This window comes from Natator depressus, chromosome 1 (genome assembly GCF_965152275.1).
Source record: "Natator depressus isolate rNatDep1 chromosome 1, rNatDep2.hap1, whole genome shotgun sequence".
NCBI classification, from domain to species: domain Eukaryota; kingdom Metazoa; phylum Chordata; order Testudines; family Cheloniidae; genus Natator; species Natator depressus.
In genome coordinates this window covers 15465541-15480074 of record NC_134234.1, presented here as the reverse complement: position 1 = coordinate 15480074, position 14534 = coordinate 15465541, and the positions used below count along the sequence as shown (strand labels likewise).

At 39.3% G+C, this 14534-nt stretch overlaps 1 protein-coding gene across 5 annotated transcripts in view; it reads right to left on the bottom strand.

The window, feature by feature from the left end:
* EMSY (EMSY transcriptional repressor, BRCA2 interacting) overlaps positions 1-14534 on the bottom strand; it is a 53013-nt gene that overhangs the window by 20821 nt on the left and 17658 nt on the right. For all 5 annotated transcript variants that reach the window (XM_074955245.1, XM_074955252.1, XM_074955259.1 and 2 more), the window contains 6 exons: positions 13412-13688; positions 9313-9564; positions 7024-7173; positions 4696-4869; positions 2715-2851; positions 854-1027 (listed from right to left, as the gene is read on the bottom strand). In XM_074955245.1, the coding sequence (XP_074811346.1) occupies positions 854-1027; positions 2715-2851; positions 4696-4869; positions 7024-7173; positions 9313-9564; positions 13412-13688 (1164 nt within the window). The remainder of the gene's footprint in view (positions 1-853; positions 1028-2714; positions 2852-4695; positions 4870-7023; positions 7174-9312; positions 9565-13411; positions 13689-14534) is intronic.

The following is a 14534-nucleotide window of genomic DNA, read 5'->3' as shown; positions in this document are numbered from 1 at the left end:
TCCCAGTCCCTCAGGTTGACAGATTATGGAGCGATTCCTCCCATCTTTCATGGCCTCAAACCTGGCTACATATTTTCTTTAGGCTACAGTTCAAAGCAGTAGCTTCCCTTCAGGAATATGAGCAGCCCTGAAGAATGAGGTGATCTTTATTCCACACAAAATGTGTTCCTGCACGTGCCATTTTTAGCCATATATGATTTGCCTTACTACTCTGAAGCAGTGAATTCCACAAGCTAGTCACACATTGCTTAATAAGTATTTCCTTTAATGTTTAAAATGTGTTGCCTTTTAATTTCATCATGCATGTCTTCTATCATAAAACAGAAGACTGAATAGTGCTTGACTGGCCTTCTCTATATATTTCTACCATATAACTGTATCTCAGTCCTTTCAGTCTCTCCTCATATGGAATAACCTTCCCTTCCATACCTGTAATCCTCTCTCCTCCTCATTATAGCTTCATGCCTTATCTGATTTTTGGGACCTTGAGCAAACATTCTGTGCAACAAACTGTATAAATCTTCCGGAATGATTCAATCTTAAAATATTCTGCTTGAGCTTTACAAATACAGGCTCTGGCCTCAAAGGTGAGTTAGGCTTCTTCCCCTGGAAAGTAATGTGCTTAAATACCCATCTAGTGTGCTAATGGAGCACCAAACTGCCAATCTATGTTAGGCTCCAGGGAGAGACCTACTTCATGAAGTGCATAAGATACACATTACTATAACCAGATCAATTTCACCCCACACCAAAGGCTTTGAAGTGCAAAGGACTGCCAACACCAGGAAGGCTTGTTTCTCTTTTTATAGAAATCTCAGTGTTTTTCATAAGACTGAAGGAGTCCTTGCTGTACCTGTGTTTTCCCTTGCTGCCCATAAACAATTTTGGTTGGGATGATTTTGGTGGCTGGCTGGACAGTAGACCCTATTCCTTTCGGCTGCGTGACAATCATTTTTGTGATGGGTCTGGTTGCAGTGATGATGGCAGGTTTTGCTCCTGCTGGCACTGCTTGAATAGTTTTCTCCCCCTGAAGTAAAGGCAAAATGTACATGTTAACTTGCAATGCAATTTCTTCAGTGATATATAACACCCTCCTACCTAAACATAGGTAAAATTCACATAAGAGGCAGTACAGTGGCTGCTCTGTAACATGCCAACCAATTTCTTTCATCATCAGGTTGGTTTCAAGGAGTAGGTGCATTTAATAGGAAGTAAATTCAAAAACCAAGCACAAAAATAAAGACTAGTAAGAGTTTATGTGGCATTAAGAAAAAAAACTCTCTTCTCTGGGAAAGTAGAATTGTATGAGATGTTTAAAGGTATACTCAAAACTTTTAAGAGTTGCTCTTTGTCAGTAGCAACATCTTAGATTATTAAAACTGGAAATATTTTACTATTTTATTTACCTTTTACAATTTGTGCTGTTATGAATTTATTTTGGTTTCCACAATGAAACTAGTTTGGCCAGTTTTATTTCTAATTCTCGTGTGGTTTTCTTTCAGGTATGGTGAAGGGAAAAGGTGGCTTTCAGCAGTGCAAGCAAATGTTCACTTTTAATTGGTTAAGCACATACAGATGCTATATAAGACAGCTATCAAGATAATCTCTGCTTCAAAGAATTCACAGAACAGAAAATAGAATCCTTTGCAACTCATTTGCAAACATGCTTTAAAAGAAAGTTAAAAAAATACCAAATCTTTTTAAACATTTTTTATAAAGAATTTTACCAAACCTAAATCTGGAGTTTACAATTTTTTGACAGTTTGTTCCTTTAATCTGTCTTACATTATTATGCCTATCACTGGGGTATCCAGTACAGCTAGTCAGGAATTTTCCAACAAAATGTTTTGTTTTTTTTAAATCAGAAAATGCTGATTTGTCAAAATTGAACCTTTTCACGGGAATGGTTCTATTTGAGTGAACTTCCAAAGGACCCCAGGCAGACAAAACTCTTGTTAACTTGACAACAAAAGTCTCCTCAGTTTCACTGCTGCCATTTAGTGGTTGGAAGCAGTAAAACTGTCAAGAATCCTGTCAATTTCATTCAGCAGCTGCCAGGGCTTCCAGGGTCCCTAGCTCTGCTGCAGGCGATGCTGGGGAGCATATTTTGTTTTGGAACATCACATTCTGGTGTTTCCAAAATATTGTAGGATTTCAGTTTAGTGAAAATCTGAGTGTTCAGCTTTTTATCCTAATTCAGAATTGCCCTGAAAAGCTTAGAAGTTAAGGGCATACATAATTAACAGATATACAGATGGATAATCAAATTTTACAAACTATGTTAAACGTGCAGAATATTTGAAAAAGGACCCTCCCTTCACACATTGGATCAGACAATCCCATTCTCATATTAAAAGAACTGGTACAAGAATCCAGTCATTTTGTATGACTCCACCCTTTTTGGACGGGACAGCCTCTGTAACCCAGAGACAGCTGGACAGAGAACACAAAGAAGGAGAAGATATGAGGCTTTAACCCAACTTTAACAGTCCCTATTGAACCCCCGGTTTTGTTAACTGCTCTAGTCCCAAAGAGCATACTAGCCCCTCAATCATCCCTGACCTAGGCCCAAGCTACATCTGCTAGACAGCTAATTAGAGTTTTGCTAGCCAGGACCACTATATGAAACTAAGTTTATAACAAAGAGAGAAAGGCAGAAGGCAACACACACTCTTACTTGGTCTATGGATTCTAGACTTAAAACTCTTGCTTACCCCGGCATTTAACAATGTTGTAACAACATTTTTGCCTGGAAGTCCTTGAATAGTTGTTCCTTTTCCAGTAGTCTTTTGCACAACAATCACATTGGGCTTGGAAGTCATTGGGATTGTAGTAATTTTGGTTGTAGTTCCTTAAAGCAAGTGGGAAGAAGAGAGGCCTGGGTTAAAAGTGATGATGCTCAGTTATTTTTATGTATATATTTCATGCAACTCTAGAATCTTTATAAACACACTTTGGGTGCAGCATAAGGAAAATAATTAGGGCTCTGATTTTCAGTTTTAATCAGTAAACACCAATAAAACACCTCGGATACCAAAAAAAAAATTGAAAACAGTGTTTATCCAATAAACACTGGAAAAACACCAGAAATGGTTACTTGTATATAAGGGCTTGTTTGTACAGAGCAGTAATACGGACAAGGGATGTGACTTCTAAAACATGCTAGTATGTTGCACATTATGTGGTCCAGGTAGGCCCTGCTGGTTCGCACTAAAGGTTCCTTAATGTGCTTTAATATAGTGCTACTATGTTAAAGAACACTAAGGGACATTATAAAGAGATTCATTACAATGTGTACAAAGAGAAAGTCCTGAAACCCCCCTGATTTTTGGGAAGCTACATAAAATTTGAAAATTGCTAAACATAAACCCTGAAAAATGAAATGGATAAACTCTGAAAAACAGAAGCCCTAAAGATAATCCTACCATCATGGCAAGTTTAAATGCAACTGAAAAAAGTTAAACTGCTAAAGAGACGACATTTAACGTGTGGCCCGTAGGGTGCACAACAACTGTAGATCCTGTGTGGGGAGCACAGAGCTGGACAGTTTTTATGATTGATACAAACCAAAGGACAATTTCTGAACAGCTATCATGAAAGGTATAGGTACAAATATTATGGTTGTATGCATTTATCTTTGACATATTCTGTAAATATGCGCATTAGCTCTGGCTCTCAGTGTTGCAAATTTTGGGCATCCCTGTGCTAAAAGAAAGTTGTCTACCAAATAAATTACTTCAAATAGAAATAAAGATTGAAAATGGTAGATCAAGCAATTCTATCTGTAGCAGATTTTGCAAGAGAAAAATCTTAGAGTTTACATCTTATAAAAGGGAGGTTTCCCGTTCAGTGGAAAGCTGTTCATATGCTGAGAACACATTAACACTATTTTCTCTTTTCCACAAAGGGAGCCAGGTTTTTACTATGGCTAATGTATGGGAATACAGAATTCTGTTACTGGAATTATAAGACAAACTTGTGGTTTCTTTCACAGCATTATTTAAAAAACAACAACAACAAACCTCTTTCCTTTTGAAGCCCAGAGTTCAGAAGACATTTTTCTACTGATGAACTTTTTGTTGTTCTTCCCTCCTACCATATAATAACTTGCCTTTAGTGGCTTCTTGTTTATTTACAATGACCCTTTCTGAACAGCTCCTCACAATGGCTAACAGAACATACAAGTCACCAGTGGTATCAATCTGCCCATTTCAATAATTACTTTTCTGCTCAGATAACTACCACTTCTGTTTTTCCCTAAAAATAGTTCCAACTATCTGTAAAGACATCATACCTAGCTGCTGACGTGCGTGCCAACAAAGAATCCTGGTCATCAACTTCAACCCATCATTGATGCCTGGCAGCTACCTCATAACACATTCCAGATTTAAAAATTCATTTAATTTGTACCAATTTTGAGAAAGGGAAATAATTCTAAGATGGTGAAAGTAGGGTTTCTCTCAATTCTAACCTGTTCTAACTGTTCCTCTCTTATCAATCAGCCATTTCTGATATGTATAAAGGAGAATAACCCTTTTCCAATAATTGGTCCTAAATGCAAAAAATATTTTTCAAACATGTAACAAAATAATTTGTCTTTGTACCCACAGAGATAAATCAAACGTGAGCCCTAAAGTATTTGCATGTCTCTAGAAGTTTTGTATCTCAGATAAGACTTTATATCAATACACCTACCAGAAACAATATTACTGCTTATAATCTTGCCTCCCAGTGTAGCCAGCGATTTTGGCACTACCGTAATGATGCTGCCACTGGTGGTTTTCACATAAGTGGCAGCGCCTGGAGTTCCAGCCATCCGAGCCCCAATAGAGGGGCTTACCGTTGGACGAGTATATGTTGCTTGTGTCCCTATTTCAAAGTAAAACAATAAAAACAGGCTTGCAATTAAAATACGAAACACCATGAGTATTGCAAATTGTGAAAGAAGGTTTAGATCAAAGAGAAGTATTTAGTTCCACTATAAGAAATTGAACATAGGAACAGAGGAGAAGAAGGGACATCACCTGGGTCAAGTCCAGTCCATTGCTATCACAAGCACACTCATCATACAATCCTATTCATAAATTTATCATGCTCCATTTTAAAACTAGTTAGGTGGTTTGCCCCCACTACTCCTATTGGGAGGCTGTTCCAGAACCTTACTCTTCTGATGATTAGAAATCATCTTCTAATTTCCAGTCTAAATTTATTCATGGCCAGTTTATACCCATTTGTTCTTGGGCCAGTGTTGTCCTTTAGCTTCTACAGCTCTTCTGCCTCCCTGCCATTACCCCTCTGATGTATTCATAGAGAGCAACCATATCCCCATATAGCCTTTGACTGGATACTGTTTATCATTACCCTTTAAGATCCTCCAGCTAGTTTTCAGTCCGCATCACGTTCAGATACATGCCAATTTAAATTAAATTAAAGATTTCATAAAGCACCGTCAAATGTTTTGTCTATCATGTTTCAAGTTAAAACTATTCTAGTTTGTAATGGATTTGTTCTTCATAAACTGATGTCCTTTATGTTCATGGCTCTGTTGTTCACAAGGTGTTTAGATTCTCCCTCAATATTTGTCCTTTATTTTATTACCTGCCAAAGTGTGATTTATTGGATGGAATTTGCTAGAAGCGATCTATTCCTCTTTAAGAAGAGTGGGGAGAGAGCACATAAACCAATAGAAATGGCTTAACAGAATCGACAACCAGCCTAAATTTCGCTTTGCGAAAGTTACACCATCACTCTTTAGAATACAATAGCTACAATAATAAATACAACTATACATTTTAGAAGTATTTATGCATTCAAGCTAATCTTCTCAATACCCAAAAGATACATAAACCTGGTGTTTATTTCCTTTCTCCTATTAACTTCAATGGGAGCAATACAGGGCCCACAGAGGTTCAGGAACTTGCCCAAAGTCACAGAGTGAGTCAGTAGGAGAGGTAGAATATGAACTCAATTCCTGACTACCAGTCCTATGCTCAGTCCTCTCAACCACTACGATTAACAGGTATTAGTTAAGGAAGGGTAACTTTCTACTCCAGTTGTACTTCTGCACATGCTGTAGACTAAGCGTTGCAGAGCTTTGTTGCTAAAAATTATTATACAAAACAGCTAGATTTAATTGGGAACCCTAATATTCAAAACTGGTCTGAAGAGAGAAAGCAAATGGCCTAGTCAAGATTTACCAATTAAACATGAAAAAACCTCCCAAAAAATTATATTCACTTGTTTAAAATATATCAGGATAATGTTTTATCTGGGTAAAGAATTTAAAGGTGAACTGAAAAGTTGGACTAAAAATTGAGTTAAGTACAGATTTATACCACCTACCTCAACATGTGTGGCGCACTTAGCAAAGAAATGAATTTTGACCAAACTTTAAAGAAATTCAGCCCTGCCCCTAAATCTTCTTCATACATCCAACACTACCCTAATGCATCAGTCTGTAACATTACTGATATAGAAAGGAAGTGTATCTACTGGTGAATACACAGAACAGAGTTGAGGGATCTGGGTTCTATTCCTGGCTCCTCTATGCACTTACTGTGAGACCCTGAGAAACTCAACTGTCTCTCAAATCCCCCATCCATAAGACAGGAATAATGATATTTACCTACCTTCAAGGGATGTTGAGAGGCTTAATTCATTTGACATCCTCTAACACAAGGTGCTACAGAAGTGCAAAGTATCATCATCGGTTTCAGTGACATTTCTTTCTCAACCAGTGGGAAAGGAATGATTATACTTGTGTGTGTCAAGTCAAAGAGAGTACAAGAGAAATAAAAGACCACTCAATGGTAAACTTGAGTTTATAATACAGCATTTTAGTGTATGACAAGGATAAATGTCCTAACCTAGTATGTGACTATCAAAAGGTTTACAAATTTGCTGTTATACCCTTTTTTTTTTTAAATAAACAATGAACAAAATGCTATTTAACCCTGCTAAACAGGATTTATTATCAGTATTGCTGGGTTTACCCTCCCTTCCCTTCTAAGAACAGTAACTTACCAGTGGGAGTAGTGACCAGTTTAGTTGTCATGATAGTCCCATTACTGCTAACCACCATAATAGGTGAATTGCTACTGCTGGGCAAAGTCGCTGTAACTGGTTTGGGTAGGATTTTACTGGGCTGCACCTGTTGAGTGATTATTTTAACACCTAGGAAAGGAGAAAGGTCACTGTTAACATACAGGCACAAAAAGTTACTTGCTGAAATTTTTCCCCAGACCAAACCCTAATGGGCAAGTAGCTGCACAAGGCTTTTATTTTTGAGCCAATATATTCCTAAGCCTGAAAATATTTAGATTTTTTGCTAGTACCAAGACAACCACCACCTTCACCTTTCACGTGCCTGCTACCACTTCCAAACTACTCCGATCACCACAGGTGCTTGTGGCACCATTAAGTCATGTGATCTAGTGCAGAGGTTTTTAACCTTCTTTGGTCCGTGACCAAATATATCTCCCCAGGACCCACTATGTTAATCAATATCAAGTTGGTCCAAAACCAATGAAATATCTAAAAAATGCATCCATACATTTGTCAGTTAAGTCTCTTCATTATCATATACTTTATTAAGAATTGTTAAATTTCATTTTGATAGTAATCAAAAATATGTAAAAATGAGAGTGCCGTTTGGAGCAAGGGAGTGATGGTGACACTGGATTCAGGAGCTAGGGGTGAGGATGCTTCTCCCTCCCATTCTGAACTCATCTCTTGAGCTGGTGCTGCCTTGGAGCTGCTATGGAATTGGGATGGGACAGGGGCTGACCAGAGACAAAGAGTGAGGGAGTGAGCAAGTCACTCCTCTCCCCTTCTAATGGTCCCTACTGTCTAGGAGGATTTGTCTTCCCTTCCCTACTCCTAACCTGTGGGGCACGACCCAGCAAATACAGATTTGGGATATACTTTTGGGTTGCAACCAAAGGTTTCAAGTAGTAATGATCTAGAAGTCAGAGCAAGAGTTTATCCGAGCCAAGTGAGTCCTGAGTTCTACTCTGTGCTAAGTAGATGCACTGTGTTGTTGGCTGAGTTATTTGACCCTCATTGAATCAATACAGAGGGAAAACTAGATAAAAAGCAAAATCTCAGTTAAAACATCTGACCTAAGCTTTCCAGAGCAAATAAGTATTAGACGGTAGGCTAAAGGTGACTATACGTGAGTGATTTTAAAAGGTTATAACCATCTTGAGTTTAAAAGCATAGTAAAAGGTAAAGAATGAAGCAAAAGACAATGCAGCTATTTTAAATTTGAACTTCTTTTGTAATTGCTACTCCTTCTGTACCAGTTCTTTGTACCAAGCAGACACAAAAATGATAGTTACTGATTAAGTGGTGAGCAATGACTGTAGGGTGGAGGCATTTTATAGTGTTCATTAATGAACTTTTATCTAAGCGATGGTCTCATAATCCACGAGACATTTTATCACAGATTCCCACCACCACCCTGCGGTCCTATCTTTTTAGGTACTCTGACCTAAAAGGTCTAGAACTGAAAAAAATACATATTCCCTTACTACAGTGCTGATTTCACGTGCATTAATATAAAACAAACAAGGACAGAATAATACGTTGCACTTTTATAGCACTTTTCCTTAAAATTTTCTAAGAGCTTTACAAACATTACTTCTCAACTCCCCATGAGGTAGGTATTAGTAAACTATTTTACAAACAGATCAAACTGATGCAGAGAGACTGACTTGCCCAAAGTCAACTGTATTAACTAGAGCTAGAAACAGAATTGGAAATATAAAAGGAATCAGTGTTGGAAACAGAACTGAAAGTTGGACTGGATTCTAAGTACTGCATTTGCTATGACAAAAGTCAGTGTAACTTTTTGGTTTTTGAACCAATAGTAGCAGTAAGAGATGGGTGGATGGATTACCTTTAAGCTTAAGTGATACAGCTGAAAAGCTGTTTGTTTGCTCAAATGTTTAAATCTTCAGAAAACTGCCATCTTCCAGGTTGCCAGCAGGGCATGTGTATACCTTTCTTTACAATCTCTAAAGGTAGGAAGAAAACTTCCTATTTAATAAGAGTTCATTCTCTTTTCTACTGGGGGCGGACGGGACAGAACAACACAAACACTTTTCCACAAACGTAAACTAAAATTATTACCTACACATACCCTGTTAACCACCTTTTCCAGTTTCAAAGCCAAATTCTGCCCTGAAGTGCCTCCCATTGAAGTCAACGAGAGCTGCCTGTGCACATTTGGGGCAGAATTTAGCCCTTAGTTCTTGTATGGTAGTCAGACTTCACTCATTACTAATATTGCCCATGATTAATTCCAGCTACCTGATTCTTGTTTTATCTGAATGGTGGGCTTGATGCCAGGTGGCAACTGACACTGTTGTGATTGCTGCTGATGTGCTACTGGAGAAGACTGTGACAGCTGCTGCTGGGTCTGTTGTATTTGATGCAGCTGCTGTTTTGGGGTCTGCTGATGCTGTTTGGGAAACTGTGTTAGAATCTGGGTTGGGGTCCCCACCAAGCTTTTTGGGGAAGGTAGTCTGGTGGATGCAACTTTAATCGCCGACGTGGACACACCTGTGAAAGAACAAACAAATGTGGATTTAACAATGAAACAAGTGAACAAATTTCTGTTCTTTAAATGCAACACAACCACTTTTCCATTGCCTTTACTATTGTGAAAAGCACGTGTAAGCGTGCATAGGATCTGACAAGATGCAATACCATCTTTCAATTCCAAAGTATCCGAATTTAGAGACAAAGAAAACTTTACATAAGTTATCAATGTGTGAGCACAACAGGGAAAGATAGTTCAGTGGTTCTCAACCAAGGGTACGCGTACCCCTAGGGGTATGCAGAGATCTTCCAGGGGATACAGCAACTCATCTAGATATTTGCCTCGTTTTACAACAGGTTACATAAAAAGCACTAGCAAAGTCAGTGCAAACTAAAATTTCATACAGATGATGTTTATACTGCTCAAAATACTGAAATGTAAGTACAATATTTATATTGATTTATTTTATAATTATATGGTAAAAATGAGAAAGTACGCTATTTTTCAGTAATAGTGTGCTGTGACACTTGTATTTTTATGTCTGATTTTGTAAAAGCAAGTAGTTTTTAAGTGAGGTGTAACCTGGGATATGCAAGACAACTCAGACTCCTGAAAGAGGTGCAGTAGTCTGCAAAGATTGAGAACCACTGAGATAGTTAATGCAGAGAATATTGCAGTCTACTGTGTACTTTTTGTAGTATAATTAACATAACCCCCTTTCAAGGCTGACCTTTTTTAAACTGCAAGACAATAAAAAATTTATAGTGCAATAAAAACTGTTAGAGATTGAAAGAAAATATGGGGACATCAAGAGCATTAACACTAACAGAGAATGTTTGACAATGTGTGTGGTAGTCCTAGGAAGGCTAACCAGCTAACGCCCTCTATTTCACAGTATGCGAGCAATACATAACTTGGAAATCAGGAGCAGTCTTGAACAAGGTAAGCAAATCCAAGTCTACTTATCAAGGTATAACAATCCTGTATAGTAACAGTGATTAAGTCTACATTTTAGGCATGGGTATTTTTAGTAGAAGTCATGGGCAGGTCATGGGCAACAAAAATTCACAGCCCATGACCTGTCCATGACTTGTACTATATACCCCGACTAAATCTTGAGTACTCGCGGGCGGGCGGGGAGGGTGTCAGGGGCACCACGGGTGCTCTTGGGGTGGGGGGACACCTAGGACCCCCGCAGCTGGGGAGGCAAGGGGGCTGGCAAGCTCCCTTCCTGGCTTCATGTGGCTCCCCGGAAGCAGCGACATGTCCCTCAGCTCCTAGGCAGAGGGACAGCCGGGGGCCAATGGGAGCTGCCTGGCCACGCCTCTGCCTGGGAGCCGAGGGACATGTCACTGCTTCCCAGGAAGCCCCTCATGTAAGCACTACCCAGATCCCTCACCCCCTTCCACGTCCCAACCCCCTTCCCTGAACCCTCTCCTACACCCAAACTCCTGCTACTGCTGGGGGCGGGGCGTGGTGGCCCAAGACTTCTCCAGCAATGGCCAGTGCGACTGGCCTAGGGGCTGCCTGAGCTGCTCAGGTCGCCTCTGGGCCAGCTGAACTGGCTGCTGCAGAAGTCACGGAGGGTCCCAGAAAGTCACGGAATCCGTGACTTCTGTGACAGATTCGCAGCCTTAATAGTGATTAAAACAAAGCCTGCAATAAGAATCCCACCTTCCAATTTTAAGCAATCACTTTAAAGAATTTCCATTCCTCCCTCCCACCAGGTTTCCAGTAGAATCTGGCTCAATCTATAATTCTAAAGACCACCTCCACTAGGCAACACATTTTTGCCAGACCTTTGGGAGGTCATCAGACATTTTTTACTGTGCCATGCAAGAAGTGGAGTGTGAAAATTATCTTCCTGCTTCAAGTAGTTAAAATAATAAACGGAAAGGTTTCCTCAGAAATATTGTAAGAGAAAAAAAATGCCTTGTATCGCTATCTTCTGAACTCCTCTGACCAAAATTAAGAATGCAGACGAACTATAGAAGAACCTATATCAAATCGTCCTACACCAAAAGAAAAGTTCATGGCAATACAGGAAAAGATAGGGTAGGAAATGCAGGGAAACAGCAGGGGAATCTTTGGGTTCCAAAAGAGGCTGTGAACACTCTTAGGAGAGAACAGGGAAGGGAAAGAAAATGAAGAATATGGGCCTTGAAGAAGTACTTTATGACAGCTAGTGTGATCTAGCATATTTAGTTTGGACTAGAAGCCAGCAACTCCTGATTTCCAATCCCAGCTCCGACAGATTCCCTCTGACCTTGGGTAACCCATTCTCTACTCAGTTTCCCTACCTCTAAAATGGGGATAAATTTTATAAATACTTCTCCACCTCACAGAAACATTATGAGGATTAATTGGTAAAAACTCAAGAAGCAATCTGAAGACTAGATATGCCAAGTATTATGATATATCTATTTTTGGGTTTCATTTTGTGAGCCTGTCTAAACAAAAAGAAATTTCCCAAAAAAAATTACCCCCAGAAAACTTAGTTATTTTTCATATCTGGGATGGGTAGGGGGAGTGTCAAGGCTGATTCCCCACTCTGGTACTTCGAGTGCAGAAGGTGGGGGCCTGCAAGAATTCTAAAAATTAATACTGGCCACTTCAGGCTTGTATTAAATTTCCAAGGTTACAGCTTCTCTCTGACCTTGAATGGGCAGATGCTGCCACCACCCAAATGCAAAACTCCTTGGAACCCAGGAAGGCGCACTTGGGAATTCCTTCCTGTGGGGTACCCTCTAGTGCCCCCCCCACCCCCCAGGGAAGAGCCGAGAAAGGAAAACAAAGAAATCAGCTGTTGCCACCAGCTAACTAAAAAACACGTGCACAAACCACTTAAGATACAAAAATCCAAATCCTGTTCTTAAAAAGGGTAAATTCTATTAAAAACAAAAAGAAAATACATCTGAAAACTCAGGCTATTGCTAGATTTTTAAAAGAGTAATTCCAAAAATTAAGCACCCAAAATAGTTTTTTGGGGGTTCAGCTTAAAGGTTACAAGCAACAAAAGCATTTGGGGTTAGCACAGAAGAATCTACAAGCCATAAGAAATAAACAAAATAAACCTAATCGCATCTTTCTACACATTTTCTGATCTACTTACATATCTGGGTTCCAAATAAGCAATTCTAGCTATGATTCTGATGATTTTCATACCTGGCCGTCAGCTTCTCACAGCATAACTGCTGCCCTGTTCCCCTCTTCCCCAGAGGGCAACAACAGACCCAAGGGGAAAGTTTTTTTCCCAATTTTAAAAAGTTCTAGCCTTCACATTGGCTCTTTTGGTCAGGTGCCCACTCCCTTCCCCTACCTGTGGACTTTTTTAACCCTTTACAGGTAAAGCAAGTAGAGAACAGCTACTAACAGGGATTTTATAGCTAACTGGCTGGCTGGCTGTCCATAAAAAGAAGCTATCCCCCCACTTCATTTATCACAGAGAGTGTATTAAAGGTTAATACAAGTCAGTTTGCAGTTACAAGTTTTTAATACTGCAGTTAAGTCACGTTCACAGTGGAAAGCTATACAATATTTTCTGACAAGATTCTCTTTGGAACTATACAATTTGCATATATTAATTGTTGAGGGGGAAGAGAAGAAATCTGGATTAAGGATTCGGTTACAGAATACAGTGGATTGGCTGCATTGAGAATTAGAGGTGTTTTCCATGTTCCATGCACTTTACAAAGTATATGTACCAAGACTGGCGGCAAACAAGTCTGTCTCAAACAAAGGGAATGTGTGCTCTGCTCAATTAACATTTAGGCAATAAACAAAATCATCAAGCTGACAGGGAAATAAAGGAAGCTCAAACAAGGACTACTGTACCAGTAAAAGTTTTGATAAACATAATGGTCATACCTTGTGCTACCGTTGACATCACCACTGACGGCGTCGATGACACCACAGCAGTCACAGCAATGGTATTTGGAGTGGAAGAGGGAGTGGAACAGGTGCTGCCATTACCGCTGCTACTGACCAAAGAGGACTGAGACGCTGTTATAACCACTGGCTGCTTCTGAGTAGTTGAGGCAATGACAGACGTTGGAACAAGTTTAGTGACTGCTGCGTAGTTGTGAGACTTGGAGAGAATGTTGGGTACAAACGTTGAACTTGGAGAGGTGGTTACTATGATCACCTGAAACAACAAAAAATTAATTCATCACTCACATGTATTCAGAAGTTTTATAGCAACTTTGTAATACACTACACTACACACACACAAACAGGTATTTAGTTTTAGTGATCTTAGTTTAGAGTTCCTTTTCCAAATCTGAATACACTTGCCAGCAACAAGTAAAAAGTTTATCTTGGTTGGGGGCCGGGCAGCTAATCCATCAGTTTCTGAAGGGACTATATTTTCATTTAAAATGGATATGTTTTTGCTTTTTGGTTAAGAAGAAAACAGCATGTATGTGGCTAAAGTAGTGTTATCTGATGTTGCTGACAAATTGAAACAAGACAGGTGTGAACTGACCCAGTTCATCTCACTGGGGCACAAAGTCTGAAGCCTGACTGTCACCATCACTCAAAACTGCTCCATGGCTGGAATTTCAGGAGGGTTTTAACCTTCATTCTCCCAAACCTGCACGTATCCCAAGATCTGGCAACGAGCACAAGAAGCATAAATTCTTCCTTTAATAACCTATTTAACTATTTGCCAACAGTTGATCATTTAGCTATATGGATCAAAAACTATTTTTCAAATGATTATTACATTTCCCATCAGTGCAATAAGTTTGCCCCTCCCTAATACTTATCAGTGAACAACCCATTTTAGGGATCAGAAGCAATTTATCTGATTATCTATGGATGTTTTAAATAGACAGGAAATTCCTTCCTCTCGGGGCAACACCTGTCTGCAGATAAAAAAAAGCTATACCTAGTGAATTACAATTGCACCTGACTGACTGATCACTGAAATACCTAGAATTCATTTTGACCTTTCAAGAGAGAGATTTTACTCTTATGCAATTGTCTGGTT